Here is a 17595-nt window from a genome sequence, read left to right as displayed (position 1 = left end):
CCCTTATAGCCAGTACAACCATTTTAAGGTGTGTGTGTGTGTGTGTGTGTGTGTGTGTGTGTGTGTGTGTGTGTGTGTGTGTGCATGTGTGTGTGTGCATGCGTGTGTTCGTTAGAGTGAGAAAGATAGATGGAATGGAAAGATGGATGGAGAGATGGATAGACAGGTAGATGAAGCGAGGGACAGTTAGATGGAGTGAGAGACAGATAGATTCATGTGCAGATCGCCTCCTGTCTCTGACTGTCTGCTTGTGTGTCCTCTGCAGATGGAGGTAGATGCAGATGAGAAGCGCCATCGCACACGCTCCAAAGGTATTGTCCACACACACACACTCACACACACACACACACACACACACACACACACACTCACTCACTCACTCACACACACTCACACACACACACACACACACACACACACACACACACACAGACACTCCAAAGGTATCAGAGGTGCCGCTGCACACACTCCTCAAATCACTGCAGGCACCACTCAGGGTGACCTTCCCTCCCTCCTACACACACACACGCACACACGCACACACACACATACACACACACACACACCACGCACACACACGCACACACACACGCACACGCACACGCACACGCACACGCACACGCACACTCACACACTCACTTTAAAATCCCACTTACAACTACAAATACTAACATATTCCCAATCGTCTCCTCGGCCACTACCTACAACTGTACTAGAAATGCTTTTTACTTTTAATTTCTTTCTAAGTTGGACTACTCATCCATCTCTTTCTCTCTCTCTGCCTGTATTTCTCAGTGCCTGTGGAACCAGCGACTCAACAAGAGCTGTTCAGGTCAGTATGACTACAAAACACTGTTGTCAACCCCCTCCCATATTATCACTATGTTACCAGGAGAGGGATAGAGGGAGAGGGAGAGAGAGAGAGAGGGACAGAGGGGAAGAGAGGGTAATGGGTCTACAGCACTTCTTTCAGGCTCTCAGAGTGCATTGAGAGAGACACCACTCAAACCACCAAATCTCTTCAGAAAGTAGGGATGCCATTTACTCTGCTTTCCCGTCCTCGTGCACTCTCTCCCTCTTCTCTCGCTGTCGTTTTCTCTTTTTCTCACATTTGTGCTCATTCTCCCTCGACTCTCTCTCTCTCTCTCTCTCTCTCTCTCTCTCTCTTTCTCTCACTCCTGCTCTCTCTCTCTCTCCTGCATTCCCTACTGCATGTCTTTCGTTGATTGTCTCCTTCTGTTTCTTGTCTCTGCTATCACTTTCTCTTCCTCTTCCTTCGTCTCTATTTTTATATTTTTTATATTTCTTCCCTTTAGCAGTTTGATGCAGTTTACATTTGTGTTTCAACCTGTCAATACAGTGGGGGAAAGATGATCCTGAATTGGCTCTTCCTGCTAAGTTCATTGACTTACAAGTGCCAGCTAGACCACGCATTACACATTGACGGGATCAACCAAACCAAACCTTGAGGATCTACCCAGCAACAATCTTTTTTCGCCATTGACCAATCATTCTAGTCTTCCTAGGGTTGCTTCTCCAAACAAAAACCTGATTTAAAGTTTTTGATATGTTACCAAAAGTATCACACGTTATCATCATATAGAGTATACTTTATTAGGCTACACCGTTGGCTTTCTTTATAGGTAGTAGTGCCGTATACTAAGTTGTCCTCTACTTGCCTTTCCTCTTGTTTTTGTTTCTGTACCCACCTGTATCAATAAATAATATCCCACCTGGAAGCCTACAGTCTAGCCTCTAGCTCCCCGATGCTCACGGATAGGGTGACTTCTGCATTCTCTCTCTCCATTCTCTCTCTGCACCTTCCCCTCTCTTGCTCGATCCCTTTCTCTCTCTCTCTCTCTCTCTCTCTCTCTCTCTCTCTCTCTCTCTCTCTCTCTCTCTCTCCCTTGTTCTCTTCTCTCCCCCCCCCCCCTTCTCTATCTTTCTGCTTTCTCCACCGCCGCCTGCAGATAGCAATTAATCAGCCGATCGATAGCTAGCCTATCTCCAGGCTGAGGCGTCTATAACGCCGATAATGCTGGTCGATGGCGTCGCTCCCCTGAGAGCTGATAGTCGGCCAGGAGAAAAATACGCTTGACTTTGCATGGCCGGGTCTGGCCCGGGGAGATATGCCAGAGCGATATGAAATAGGTTGATTATGAAGAATAAGGTGAAATTACTGTAGATGAGGCCTTGGTAGAGGATTCAAACCAGTGTGCCCTGAATGGTATCAAACATGTGTGTGTGTGTGTGTGTGTGTGTGTGTGTGTGTGTGTGTGTGTGTGTGTGTGTGTGTGTGTGTGTATCAATGTACTAAGTGTGTGTGTCTTTCTGTATCATTGCAGCTGCCCTACACCAGGCTGTGACGGGAGTGGACACGTCAGCGGCAAATATGCAAGACATCGAAGGTAAGGAGACAACCCTCAATCTCAACATTGCAAGGTGCCAATTACTGGGGGTGATTCAAATATAAATATGCCTATCCTCTATTGAACCCAGGGGAGGCTGTTGGAGGTAGAAATTGGAGGATGTGCTCATTGTAATGCATGGAATGGAAAAAGGAGTGTGTTTGATACCATTCCTGATTCCATTCCATGCATTACAATGAGCCTGTCCTCCGATTTCTACCTCCCCCAGCCTCCCCTGATTGAACCTCATCTCAATAGAATAATCATTTTGCCAGGAAAGATATTTGACTGACAGCTCACGGCGCGCAAACATTTCTTTGTCATTTGCATTTTTACAGTCTCATATGCTAATCATGTGTATTGGAGTGTATAAGCTCTCCCTACACACAACAACTCAAAATGGAAGGATTGCTTTCAGTAAGGAGGAGATGCATGCAGAATATTCTCTTCTATTTTTCTAAAAATAAACACCTCATTCTGATATAATCCCATTTGGCGAGACAAAACAGAATGCGTAACTACTGTAGGAAGATCGAGTTTGAGTCTTCTCCTAATTATGCTGTAAAACAGATTGGGTAGAATCCCTCCCTTTCAAAGCGAAGCAGTTTTAATGATTCTATAATCATAATGTATACAGTATGCATGTTTGCATGCATCCAAAGTAACCTGGCGTTGACCATCATCCAATAGTATTGCATGGCTTCCAACACAACGCTTATGCATAATTGTTATACCTCATACAAAATACTGTATAAATTATATCAATATTCCCAAGGTCTGTTTGCACAAATATAGACATTTCTTGCAAAGAAGGTTAAAGGAAGTCATTAATATGCTGTTGGCTTGATATGCTCTGGGACTTTCCTGAACGCTTCACAGCACTACGATCAGAATATAAGAACATCAATTACCTACCTCCTTCTCAGAGTTAGTTAACTCTTGAGGTTCCTCGGGTCTCCACCGAATTGGGTAAATCGGCTTTAGGTTTTGGTGCAGCTCACTGATTAGAGTTGGTTGTTCTGGTGCAGCACGGGCAATTGAAAATGTTGATCCAGGACCTCTTTGGTGAAGGATGTGATTATTTTTCTTGATTTTACATATCATTTTGTGGTTTTATATGATGCATTGATTTCTGTATTTTACCTTGTTGTAGTGTATATTTAAGATTGCTTTGAAATTGGATTCATACTGTGGACAGGATGCACCTGCAAAAGAGGCATTGGTCTAACTGTGTTTTCCCTGTATAAAAAAGGTTAAATCAAAAGTTGTCTGAAGTCCATTGTATGCACAAGACGAAGGTGATCTAAATACTATTCAAAGCTTCTGGGGAAACTCACAGCAGAACCCAGACAGGTCTACCTTCTCTAATTTGTCTCCTCTGAGACATGAGTTTCCTTTCTCCTCGAAGTGGTCAAATGAGAGAAGCATTGTTTCAGCCGAAGCCTTAATTGACAGTGTCTGCGCCGAAACATGGCCACGGAGGAAATGATCAAGTTAATGAAACGTTTTAATTATTCAACGTAATTGTGGAATGTGATCCTGAGACTAACTGTTCGTACTTGTGTGAGACACACACATACGCACACACATTCACATTCACAAACTTCCCTGCACGTACTGTACACAATGCAGGCACATACTCATGCACATCAGTCTTGAATCAGTGCTATTATGTACACACACACACACACAAACACACACATACTATTTCTCACAGATACACACACACACACACACACACACACACAGCGCTCTTCCTCGATACGTGCCAGGATTTCCAGTGAGAGAGAAATCCGTCTGTGTTATAATTACTTGCCCTTGTCTGGATGAGGTCATTACTCAAAGGCCCTCAGAGCCTGTGTGCCCGCTGGCGCAGGACTGCTCCTCCATTTTGGCCGTCACTGTACAGTTGACAGACAGAGCTGTTCTGCACTGTGCTGTATTGATCTTATCACCAGAGAGAGAGGGAGAGGGAGAGGGAGAGAGAGAGAGAGAGAGAGAGAGAGAGAGAGAGAGAGAGAGAGAGAGAGAGATATATACATGTAGCATAGCCATGCATTATATTTCTTTGAATTATGTCTTTCAGTCTTGTTCACTTGCATGAACACACACACACATGCGTATGCAGGCACAGGCACACACATGCACGCACACACACACACTTCCATCCAGCCACCCACTGCTTTGCTCAACAGATAATCAGAGATAAATTAAACAAACAAGAGCAGCTCAATCCATCAGCACGACTCTTCTCTCTCTCTCTCCCCTCCCTCTCTCCCCATATTTCCTCTCCTCATCACTTCCTCTCTCTATCTCTCCCTCTCCCTCATTTTCCCTCTCTCTCTATATATATATATATATCTCTCCCCTTTCCTCCTTCTCTCCCCATCTCTCTTTTCCTCTCTCTATCTCTGCCTCTCTCTCTGCCCACACACACACACACACACACGCCCCACCCCGCCTCCTCCCCCCTCTATTTTTCTCGGCCATCTCCGGCAGCTAATTTCTCCTTCAGATGGTGCCGTCCTCATTTGCATGCTTATCAAAGTGTTTGGACTATCCGACAGAAGCTGGGAGAAGGTGGGATCATTAATATGTTAATTAGCCCCCTTTCTCCTGCTCTGTGCAGCGCGGGCGTGCCAGGCGATATATCCTCTCCAGCCCCACTGCCATTCACGCAGAGCCTTTGAACGTGTGCAGTACGAGTCCCAGAAATGCCATAATAGTCTTTAGACAGCCTGGATGCTGGATTAGACACATAGTTAACCAGTGTTAACTACCTGCACACATACAAGAGCCATGTGTGTGTTTGTGTGTGTGTGTGTGGGGGGGGGCGTTTACTAGTTGACGTTTTGGTTGAAAAATCCTTTATCAAGATATTCTTTATCACACAATATATGAAATGTACCGTGTGTTTATGAAAACAACTGTCCGTTTCGACATTCCGTATAACTCCACTTTGCATGGAGTTCTGTCATAAAGCCGACCGAGTGCAATCAACTAATTCATCCAATTTATCTTTGCGTAGAGGAGTGCTATGGGGGAGTGTTATTGTATGGCAACAGTAACAATCCCTATAGCAGGACACGTTGGCTGGGCATTGAGTCAACTCTCATAATTTAAATGCTGATAGATTATTGGCTGGGGTAATTATGACAACAGGAATATAGCACTGTCCACTGAATTCGACTGTAGCCAAAATCGTTCATACAAAATTAGATCCACATGTTACCATTCAGTTTTTCTCGTCCTGAGACTAAGTAAGATTTATTGTACATGAGTTACCTTTGTTTAATGGGTCGGGTATGGAGGACACCATGGTCTACCATTAGGCCAAGAGGACAGCCTCAAGGTTTGAAGGTGACACTTGAGTTTACATCTTTCCAGCACGGCTACCTTATTACGAGAGCGTGATTCCAAATCGCCTTTGCTACATACGGTATGGAAAAGCATAGTGCTGTTTTTATGCCTGTGCCAGCCGAGTCGACAGGGCATTTCATTCCACCCACTCAGGGCATGCTTAATAATTACTCTCACTTTGAACGCAATTTACTGTCTGGAAAGTGATTGACAGATTGTGTCTATGGTGCCTGAGAGGGCGGACACACACCCTCAGGCAAAGGGTGGAATTACAGTGCTGCAGTGGCTAAATGACACCTTAGGAAGGACCTTTGGCTGTGGGAGGGAGGTAGGGGATGATGAATGACGAACAGATCTAAAACGAGAGGAAGGGGGTGAGGCGGGGGTGAGGAGTGTCGGTCCGCAGAGCTGGGATATGATGAAAGGAATGAGTTACCTTCCTACACACGCACACGCACACATACACACACACACACACACACACAGACATTTAATCACACAAATACACAGGCATGCACACACAAACAAACAAGAACGCCAACCTTCGCAGTGCAAATTCCAGTGATGAGTGATGAGAAACAGCATGGAACCATTATCTACACAGACATCTGCTAATCAGTCGCAATTCGCATCTGAACACCCTCACACATGCCTCCTCTTCATGCCAATCACAATTATTCCACACTCCTGTACGTTCTTGAAAACAAGCACATTCACGTCTACCATGTATCCATCCATAAATAAGCAAATATGCACACACGCACATGCACACACAGACCCACACACTCTCACTCACACACACACACACACACACACACTAACACACACACACACACACACACACACACAAACTAATATTGCATGGAAGTGTCCCAGAGAATTTGGGCAGGTTAAGAAACTGTTTATTTATTTAATTCATATTTTATTTAACCTTTATTTAACCAGATAGGTCAGTTGAGAACCAATTATCATGTACAATGACAATCTGGCCAATTGGCAGAACAGAGGCAAGTCTGTACACAAAACACAACACAGTATATACGATATAAAACACAACCCAATATATACAATATAAAACATTAGTGCGATACACGACAAGTATCGAAAACATCTATACATCACAACACAGTATGTAAAGACAGCAGGGACCAGGGGGAAGTTATCTTAAAAGCAGGTGCAGTGATCCGAGACAACATCTAAAAGTAAGTGTTTAAAGGTGGGTAACGCGATTAGAGTGGTGAGTTTTAGTCTCAACTGCAACGCATTCCAGTCAGTGGGGGCAGCAAACTGAAAAGAATGACGGCCAAAGGAGGTGCGGACTTTGGGGGGGACCAGAGTGATATATTTGTTGGAGCGGAGATTGCGTGTGCTGGATGAGTAGTAGTTCAGTAGTAAGCAGAGGTAGGGGGGGACTTTGCCGATGATGGATTTATAGATGAACTGATACCAGTGGGTCAGTCGCCTGGTGTGGAGTGATGGCCAGTTGATGGCCAGTTGGGAGTACAGGTCGCAGTGATGTGTGTTGAAAGGGGCACCAGTGACAAAGCGGATGGCAGTGTGATGGATGACGTCCAGTTTATTGAGAAGGTTTTTGGGGGCAATCCTGTAAATGATATCTCCATAGTCCAGAATTGGCAGGATGGTCATTTTTACCAAAGTGTGTTTTGCAGAGTGGGTGAAGGAAGCTTTATTGCGGTACAGGAAACCAATTCTTGTTCTGACTTTGGTGAGTAGGTTATTGATGTGGGTTTGGAAGGAGAGTGAACTATCGAGCCATATACCTAGATATTTGTATGTGCTGACAAATTCTAGTACTGACCCATCCAGTGAGGTGATTTTTGGGGGACAGGAGGCTTGGGGTAGGGTCCGATTGAAGATCATGCATTTAGTTTTATCGGTGTTTAGGAGAAGATGGAGGTTGGAGAAGGCATATTGGATGCTATTAAAGCTGTGTTGGAGGTCAGTCAGGGCAGTGTTCAGAGAGGGGCCAGACGTGTAAAGAATGGTGTCGTCGGCGTACAGATGGATGTAAGAGTTGCCAGCCGCGTGAGCAATGTTATTTATAAAAATATTAAATAGTGTTGGACCCAGAATGGAGCCCTGGGGGACACCCATGGACAGGGACATTGGGTCAGACAGCAGGCCTTCAGCTCTCACAGACTGCACACGACCAGAGAAGTAGTTGCTAAACCATGCCAGGCATTCCTCTGCGAGTCCAACATCCTTGAGTCTGTCAAGCAGGATGCAGTGGTCCACGGAGTCAAAGGCCTTTGCCAGGTCAATAAATACAGCTACACAGTAGTGCTTAGAGTCAAAGGCGCATATGATGTCGTTTAGCACTTTAAGTGTTGCAGAGACACAGCCGTAGCCAGATCTAAAGCCGGATTGCGTAGTGCTGAAAATACTATGGTGACTATGTACCGTGACTCCAGATGGTGGGTGAGCTGATTGTTGACCAGTTTCTCTAAGACTTTAGAGAGGCAGGGTAGGATGGATATGGGCCTATAACAGTTTAGGTCTAACTTGTCACCTGCCTTGAAGAGCGGGATGACAGCAGCAGATTTCCAGTCCATGGGGAATTCTGAGGTTTGCAGGGAGAGGTTGAACAGACAGGTGATGGGGGCTGAGACAATGTGAGCTGCTAATTTCAGATAGAAAGGGTCCAGATCATCCAGCCCGGCTGATTTATAAAGGTCCAGTTTAAGCAACTCCCTGAGCACCTCACTCTCCTCTACTGGCTGGAAGGAGTAGCACGGAGTGCTTGGGGGGGACCAGTGCTAGGGGTTGAGGCAGCATGATTGACAGTGGGAGTGGGAGTGTGTGTAGCAGTTGTAAAAGCATGACCAGCCCTAACAAAGTGCATGTTAAAACAGTCCACCATGGAGGCTTTATCTGAGATGACAATGTCCTCAGATTTGATTGCCGTGGGTAGTTGAGAGGATGTGTTTTTATTTTCCATGGTTTTGACAGTCTTCCAAAACTGTTTGGGGTCGGATCCGCATGTCGAGAATTGATGTTTGTAAAAATCTGCTTTTGTTTTCCTGATCGACTGGGTGCATTTGTTCCTTAGCTCCCTGAAGGATTGCCAGTCAGAGGTGTTTTTGGAGGCCTTTGCTTTACGCCCGAGCAGGTGTTTTTGCCGGATCAGCTCAGACAGTTCGGTGCAAAACCAGGGGCTGTAGCGATTCTTGGTTCAGAATTTTTTAAAGGGGGCATGTCTATTCAAAATGGTGGAAAAAGTGCTTTTGAAAAGGGACCATGCATCCTCAACAGTGGGGATGAGATTCATTCTGTACCAGTCTACAAGTGCCAGGTCATGCAACTGTGAGAAGTCTGTGAGAGCGCTAGACTGGGAGAGAGCCCTACCTGGAGAGATATGATGTGTCTATGTGTCAACAGGCACCGGCATTTACTTACACATGCACACATACTGTATACTGGTCACTATCTCTCTCTCGCTCTCTCTCTCTCTCTCTCTCACACACACACACACACACACACACACACACGCATGAACGCTTGTGTGAAAACACACACATGCACACACTCTCTCTCTCTCTCTCTCTCTCTCTCTCTCTCTCATACACACATACACACCCACCCACACACAAACACACCCAACCACCCGCACGCACGCGCACACACACACACACACACACACACACACACACACACAAACACACGCACGCGCACACACACACACACACACACACACACACACACACACACACACACACACACACACAGCCCACTCTATGTCTGGAGCAGTCATCTTACCCTGAGTGCCCCACTCAAACCTAGCAATTTCACCGGATTGAAAATCAAGCTGAAATATAGAAGACCTCCTGCTGATTTCACACCAGGCACATCTGTATGATGATGTGGCTGAGCACCAGTACAGACACGCAGACACACACACACACACACACGCACACACACACACACGCATGCAAGCACACACACACATACACACACACACACACACACACACACACACACAGATAACTACAGACCCTCCGAGATCCTCCAACTCCGATTGAATCTCATTCAACCACCCTCTTTCATTCAAGGGAGGCTGGGTCTCACAACCTGACTTAGTTCCCTGCGGTGTCATTAGCTCAAATAAAAACCCTCAGTTCAACCCAAACCTGTTTTTTTTCAATCTGTATTAAATGGGGTTAGAGAACCAAAATTACAAAGCCCAATTAGAGACTGCAAAGAGTTAGGAGAGAGAAAATACTGCACGTCTGTGCCCAACAAAGCCTGACTCAATGACAACTCAGAGGAAAATGAAAATATATCAGAAAGTATAATGGAGCTTTCGAAATCGTTTTATTATTATTTTTTTAAATAAGGCTTGCAAATTTTTTTCTCCTAATTAGACGATCAAGGGGTTTACAATAATTTATTGAAATGCTCTATTGCTTGTTAAATGGAGATTTGATGTATTGTTTCAGGTCAACAAGTAACCAGGGAACTTAAAATGTCAGACCAATTTTAGAATATGAAAATGAAACACTGAAGAATAGATGACAGGTCAAACATAAGACATACTGCATTTATTCCCAAGGATTAATTCTAACAGTTATGGACATGATCGAACAAACTTAACACAAGTGGTCTCATGGCCAACTAAAACAAGTTAACATTACGTTATAGATGACTCCAAAAGATATTTCATGATTAATAATTATTGATAATACTTTGCTCATCCCTGTGTGACAGAAAGTCAATTATACAAGTCAATTATATCCTAGATTCCATTAAGAATACCCAATATGCTATGACCATGCTTATAAGTTACAAGAAATCGTGAGGAGTTTACTCATGGTCAAATACCTGATGTGACGACTCGAGTCTACGTGTTGCTAACTACGCATGTAAACATTAGACATTAATGGTAATCTCGGTGATAACCTGGTCACGATTATGTTGTGCTGTTTTAACAGAAAATTAGAATAGAGTATCAATAAATAACCAATTTAACAGTTTCAAAGCAACATATGACTGTAAGTTTTAACCATACATTAACGTGTGTCGAGGAAAACAGGGGAGAATGATGCCTGTGTCGGGCCTAACCCTCAAAGAATATCTGGCTGTCCCTGTCCTTAAATATCATTCCCAACAAAGGACAAGGTGTGAGATACTGCACATTACAATCACAAAGGAATGCCAAGGGTGTGATTTCTCCAGACACATTACAATCGTAAAGGAATTGACAAATGGTAAAGGTGCTACTTCTTCAGGATGTCCGTCAGGCTCATTCAACTAAATAGTTATACATATCGACATCAACGCTGGCGCCACCAAAATCTGTCTACACAATCAAGGAATAATTGAGACACATCATATCACCTTAAAATAAACTTACATTTGGTTTCTCACATTCTCCTCATTCTTCCTCTGACTTCACAGGGGTGTAAACGAGAAATAGGCCACTTGGAGTCCTTTGAGACAGCAACACACACACGCACACACACACACACACACACACACACACACACACTCACACACACACACACACACACACACACACACACACACACACACACACACACACACTCACTCAACCTCACATACACACACACACACACACACACACACACACACACACACACACACACACACTCACAACTCTCTCTGACAGTGATGTTTTGGGTGACATTTACTTTCTGGGCTGCACAAGATGCTACATAAATGAATCATGAGTAAATCTGTGAAGTGTGAATAATTGATGCGAGAAGAGGTAAAAAACGAAGGAGGGCTGTTATTATTTGTTAATAAGACACTGCAGATCATCGCTAACTATCTCTCATTACGCCCACTACACATCTAGCCCGGACACAGGGCGAATAGCGAAATCTCCCACTGTCTGACTATTTTAACCTGTGAAACATGCCGTTGCCTAGCGAACCCTAATTACATCCCACGCTACCATAACGAATGGTGATAGGAAATGATGGATAGGTTAACACTGTAAATTAAGCGTGCCTCAATGCAAATTAATTAGATCACCATATATGTGTCATATGTCTGACATATGGGATATTCTTAGGTTAACATGTGCCGTATGGTTATTGTAAGCTTGTGGATAGAGGTGGATTTCTTTATGACCCTTGTCTCTCCAAAGATAAGAGGTGATTAACCGACTCGACTGTTCACTGATGGGGGCCATCTTGTTCAGTGGTGGTGGTGTTCCAAGGGAGGCTGTTGGAGGTAGAAATCAGAAGACGGGCTTATTCTAATGCATAGAATGATATCAAACACACCTGTTCCATGAATCCCAATGAGCCCATCCACCAATGTCTACCTTCACCAGCCTCCCCTGTGGCGATCACAAGCCGACCTTGCCTCGTATTAGAGAACAGAGACTCTCCTGTTGACAGAAATGTCATTATTCTATGGAATAAAAAAGTATGAGATTTTGGCTCCAAAGGCCATCATCAAACAAAATCTCAATATTGGCATGTTAAGGAATCTCAGTATGTGTGTGTGTGTGTGTGTGTGTGTGTGTGTGTGTGTGTGTGTGTGTGTGTGTGTGTGTGTGTGTGTGTGTGTGTGTGTGTGTGAAAGCATGCATGCTTGTGTGTTTGCTTGCGTGTGTGCATGAGAGTGCCCGTGTGCATACGTGTGTGTGTACACGTGTGTTTGGGTGGTTGTGGGTATAGGGGTGCTGGGGTGCTTAGGGGTTGCGGTTGTGATTGCCATGGCTACAGTAAGGTCTGAATAATTGCCTGTCTTGGTGGTAGAGAGAGAGCGAGCGTGTTCGGGAGGCTAACGTCGAGTGCTTTCTTCCTGATGTATCCCTCATTTGGATTCGGCCAGCCAGCCATGGGGCTGTATTATTCATGCCTTGACAGATAGCACTCACTAAAAGCCTTGGAATGGAGCCAGGTAGCGGCTGTGGGGCGACAGGAGTTGCACTGCTGCACCTCCTGCTGTGGGTGGTGGGATGGAGGGTGGAACAGGGAGAGGAAAAAGGATGAGACATCGGAGGAAAGGGAGAGGAAAAAGGGTGAGACAGAAGGAGAGTTAGATAGACAGGGGAAAGAAGAGATGATGGGGAGAGAAAGAGGGAGACGGAATGGGTGTGAGGGGGAGTGACAAAAAAGAGAGACTCAAGGGTAGGGATAGGTAGAGGGAGAGAGAGGAGCAGGAACAAAAAGTGGGAGATGGAAAAGGAGAAGAAGAGGGATATAGAGTGAAGGAAGCATAGATATGGAAAGAGATGGAGAGGAAGAGAAAGTGAGGGACCAGGAGAGAAGAAGGGGAAGAGGGTGAGGCCTGTAAAAGGGAAGAACAGAGAAGAGGGTGTCCACCCTCCACCCTTCACCCCTGCCAGCCTTGCCATGCCAGTGCCTCATTGTGCAAATCCAGAAAAGGTCACATTAATCTGAATTTGCCACCTCCCTCCAAAAACGCGGGCACTGCCCCATCAACCCCCCAGTGTGAAGTCTCAGACACAGAAGTAGACATTTCCATATTTAATAGGAAGCTTTATTTCATTAACAACGTTTAGAAAGTCTGACAAAATATGGCCGAAGCACTGTGGACTGAAGTCTGGGTACTTCCAGCTTCAGTATTTTTTGCAATGGTGATGTTACTTTTAGTTTGCAATGATAATGCCACTGAGTCACACATTTGAGGGGAATCGGTTGTTTCTCTTTATTTTGCATAATTTCCACTATATTGGTCTTGCCAATGGTGGATTCAGACAGCTATCCATAGGAATAACCAAAAGCCCAGCACTATTTTTCCTACAGTGCATAGATTATAAAAGGCATCTTTTTTCCTAAAAACACTTCTATGAACTGACATGAAATATCTTCACACATTTTCAAACCAAGGCCCTCAAATATAATGTGACAGTCATACTCCCCGCCCCCCCCCCTCAACACCACCATTCCTTCTATTTGGTTGCCATTTGTTTATTTTTTCCCCCTTTGTTTCTTTTTCCTTTGTTTATTTTGTTTCAATGTGCTATTGTAACAAGCCAGCTAGCTACCTTCCCATGTCACGCTGCCTGATAAACAGGTGGTGTTTACGCTTCCTGTCTGTTTTTTTTTATTCCACCTCCCGAAGGAGAGACATCAAAGGGAATGAGAGATCATGTGTAGCGGGCGTCGAGCATGCCAGGAGGATGTGCGACTGAAGGGGGGGGGGGGGGGGGGGTCCAGGGGGATGTGCGACTGTGTGGTTAGGCGCTTAGGGCCCACTACGTGCTGGGCACATTGTGACCTCTCACCCCCCCCACCCTCTCTTCCCCCTCTCCAATCACCCGCTGCTAGCCTGCCCTCCCAATGGCACGGCTGCCAACTAAATTACATCAATGTCAAGAGCCCTTCTTCTGCTGGGGAGATGTAGCAAGCCCAGTAAACAAGTCGACAGAACAGAGCAGAACAGCATCAGGGAGGGCATGAAAGTCTGGCTTGGAATTGGGAATGGATTTTTAGACGAGAGTACGTTCTGTTCTGTGATGATTTTAGATGATGATTAGGATTCAATGCACTGACTGCACTATCACGGCCAATGTAGTCTTAGAACCTTTCATGGTAATGTCTGTGATGTGTCTAATGATGTATGGAGGGTAAGGCAAGTGTCTCAAGCTGACCTGTGAAGACGGCCAATGTCTTGTTGTCACCACAACAGGACATCTTTAATGCTAAATCATTGTCAACCTTACTTTTAAGGGTTTTGAAGAAACTCAATATAATTAAAAGCATACATTATAGATACAGGTGGTTTCTTACATTGACTCCAGAACGTCTCGCTCTGTGAACTTACCCACGTCAAGCACCCATTGCAGTCAATAAAGAAGGATAGAGAACAGGACGAACACAACGTCTGGTCCAAGATGGCCGCAGGGTCTGCAGCAGCTTCTCTCTGTGTCTCCATGTTCGAAGTGATTGATTGAGGTAATTACGCAAGTGGAGAGACTCTTTACCTGGATGATCCAGGAGTGGATTTAGACAGATTGCTTCAATACATAAGTAGCATCTAGGGTGTGATTAGGCTACCCCTTATATGTCAGAGTGTAAATGATCCAAATCAGATTATATGGCATATTGATATTATCACATGAACATTTAGCTATTGGCTTCCTTTTTGATGTTAGTTATTCCCTCCATACAGTAGTATCCATACAGAGTTATTGCCCTACCACCACCCCCTTATGTATTACATTATATTACCATCTTTATCATTAATGGTCCGTTCAAGTGGCCCTCTGAAACTCAGAACCCCCCACTTCGATTGTGTGTGGAATTGTGGGTAGTGCTCCTTATTGATTGATTCTGAGATGCTTCCTTGTGGGAACCTCGGGTATCATCCAAGGAACATATTCGGAACATATTGGAGTTTCAAGTCCGCCATTTCCCAGTTTCTTATTTCCAAGGAGCACTTGAATGCAGCATAATCGTTTTCCCAAGCTAGCAAAGCTGACCCTGATGTGGAAAAGCTATACAGTATATTAAAAAGCTGACTATACGTACTAAGTAGCTACCCTCGAGTCAGTCCCAGGGTTGTGAATATGTTGAGCCCAGTCCTGTCTCATCCCCTCTGTATCCCTGTCAGTCCCAGCACCCCCTGGATCCCTAATCCTCCATTCCCTCTGTGAGGGTGTAATCACCAGGCCTCAGGTACCTCAGAGGGCTGATGTCCCGCCTCCTGTCTGGGCTTGTAGGGTGAGATATGGCTGAGAGGGGCTCTGGAAGAGGCTGGGGGCTGCTGGTGAGGTCCTGGTAGGGGTGGGGGTAAGGAGCCGGGCCTGGTTGGTGGGGAGTGGGAAGAGCTAGACTACTGCCTGTCACTGCTACTCAGTCACATTTAAATTATAGGCACTGGGGTTGAAGCTGGGGTTTGGGCTTGGGCTATGACTGGGGCTAGAGCTGGGGCTAGGGCTGGGCCCGGGGCTGGGGATGGGGATGGGGCTTGAGTTAAGGCTGTGGTTGGGGTTGGAGTTGGGGTTGAGACTGGGGCTGGGGCTGGGGCTCAGGCTAGTGATGGTGTTGAAGCTGGATCTGGGGATGGGGATGGAGTTGAGGCTGGGGCTGGGGCTGTGGCAGGGGCTGATGCTGAGACTTGGGGCTTGAGCTTGAGTTTTAGCTGGGGGTGACTATGGCAAGGGTTAAGTCTAGGACAGAGGCAGAGGCTGGGGCTCAGGCTAAGGGTGGGGATAAGCCTATATATGGCTGGGGTTGCCTAGCAGGCTGAGTTGTATAGTCATCTGGGTCTGTGTCTGTATGCATTCCTCTTTCCAGTTTTTCCCCACTCTGCTGCATACAGTAGCATTGGCTGTCCCCCCCCCCTCGATGGCTGTGTTACCCCACCGATGCTTTACAATACATTCTGTCATAGATGTGTAATGTTATGTACAGTACAAATGTGTGTATGCACAATACAACATTGGGTGTGCTCTGAAAATGTCTGTTGTACCCAAGTAAATTATTTTTATTTTATTTTATGTTTCTTTACCGGAAAGACGATTTAATTGTTGTCAAAGTTAGCATACCGCAATGCTTCTCTGTCTTGAACCATGACTGTAATCGTTATTGAGGTTAGTCTGTATGAAGTAACCGTATTTGATCATCCAGGTAGAGATCAGCATTCAGAGCAAACAGTAAACGCCCCAAATTGCAGTGGCGTGTCTGAGCCTCCTGCAGAACACCATGTCTTTTGTTCTCCTCTTTGGGGAGAGAAGTCTGTTAGGTTTGAAATGATCTCTCTTCTTTCCCTTCCTTTCTCTCAATATCTCTCTTTCCCTCCCTCCCTCTTCCTCTATCTCTCTCTCTTTCTTTATCTCCCACACACACACACACACACACACACACACACACACACACACACACACACACACATACATACATGTATCATACATACTCTCTCTCTCTCTCTCTCTCTCTCTCTCCCCGCCTGTCTGTGAGGATGGCAAATCCCTCTTGGATTCCTTGAGGATATCACCATGGAGACGGTGCTCTGCCACGCGTGCCTATAGATCCTGCTGGGTACGGGCACAGCGAGAGGTTTCTCTCTCCTCCACAACTCTGCAGAGGAGGGAGGGAGGGAGGGAGTGAGGGAGAGGGAGAGAGAGGAAGGGAGAAAGTGGGAGAGAGAAAGGGAGGGAGAGAGTGGGAGAGAGAGAAAAAAGGGGGGAGGGAGAGTGAGGGAAGGAGAGAGTGGGAGAGAAAGAGAGGGGGAGGGAGAGAGAAAGGGAGAGAGGTAGTGGGTGAGAGAAAGAGGGGGAGGGAGAGTGGGAGAGAGGGGGGGAGAGAGAAAGGGAGGGAGAGTGGAAAGGTATCTGATGCAGAGAGAGAGGGAAGGAGAGGATTATGGAGAGAAAAAGAGATGAGAGCGAGTCTTTTGATAGAAGACAGGAGGAGAGAGAGTGAGTGTGAGAGAGTAAGGAGGGGTTGGGGGGATAGGAAAGGGGGAGATAGATAGGGAGGAGGCAGCTCCCATCCCAGTGTCAGGGAGACAAATAGCACATGATGCTAATGACTGGCTAAAGCTTGGGCCCCTGGTGTGAACAGGCTCTAATATGGCTACTAATAAAGCCTCCGTGTATAAGACTGTCACTTCCCAATGGGCCCTCACTGTCACCCCGTATTAGCCACATACATATGCGTGCGCACACACACACACACACACACACACACACACACACACACATTTGAATACTTTATTTGGTTCCACAAATTATATTATACAAACAGGGAATCAAATATTTCGGGGCTAAGCAGCACTGAACACTTAAGGGTACACATAACACCTCCTTCTCCACACGGCCAAGCTGCCAATAATAGCTGAGACAGAGCAAAATTTGGCAACC

General features: G+C 45.6%; 1 protein-coding gene across 1 annotated transcript in view; it reads left to right on the top strand.

The window, feature by feature from the left end:
• Positions 1-265: 265 nt before the first annotated feature.
• Positions 266-17595, top strand: part of LOC308175172 (myelin transcription factor 1-like protein) — a gene marked incomplete at both ends in the record, with an annotated part of 54627 nt that continues 37297 nt past the window's right edge. The window contains 3 exons of the mRNA XM_080550204.1: positions 266-311; positions 796-832; positions 2346-2408. Of these exons, the coding sequence (XP_080406330.1) occupies positions 266-311; positions 796-832; positions 2346-2408 (146 nt within the window). The remainder of the gene's footprint in view (positions 312-795; positions 833-2345; positions 2409-17595) is intronic.

Source organism: Nansenia antarctica, assembly GCF_963989245.1.
Source record: "Nansenia antarctica genome assembly, chromosome: 1".
Lineage (NCBI taxonomy): Eukaryota > Metazoa > Chordata > Actinopteri > Argentiniformes > Microstomatidae > Nansenia > Nansenia antarctica.
This window is presented reverse-complemented; position numbering and strand designations above follow the sequence as displayed.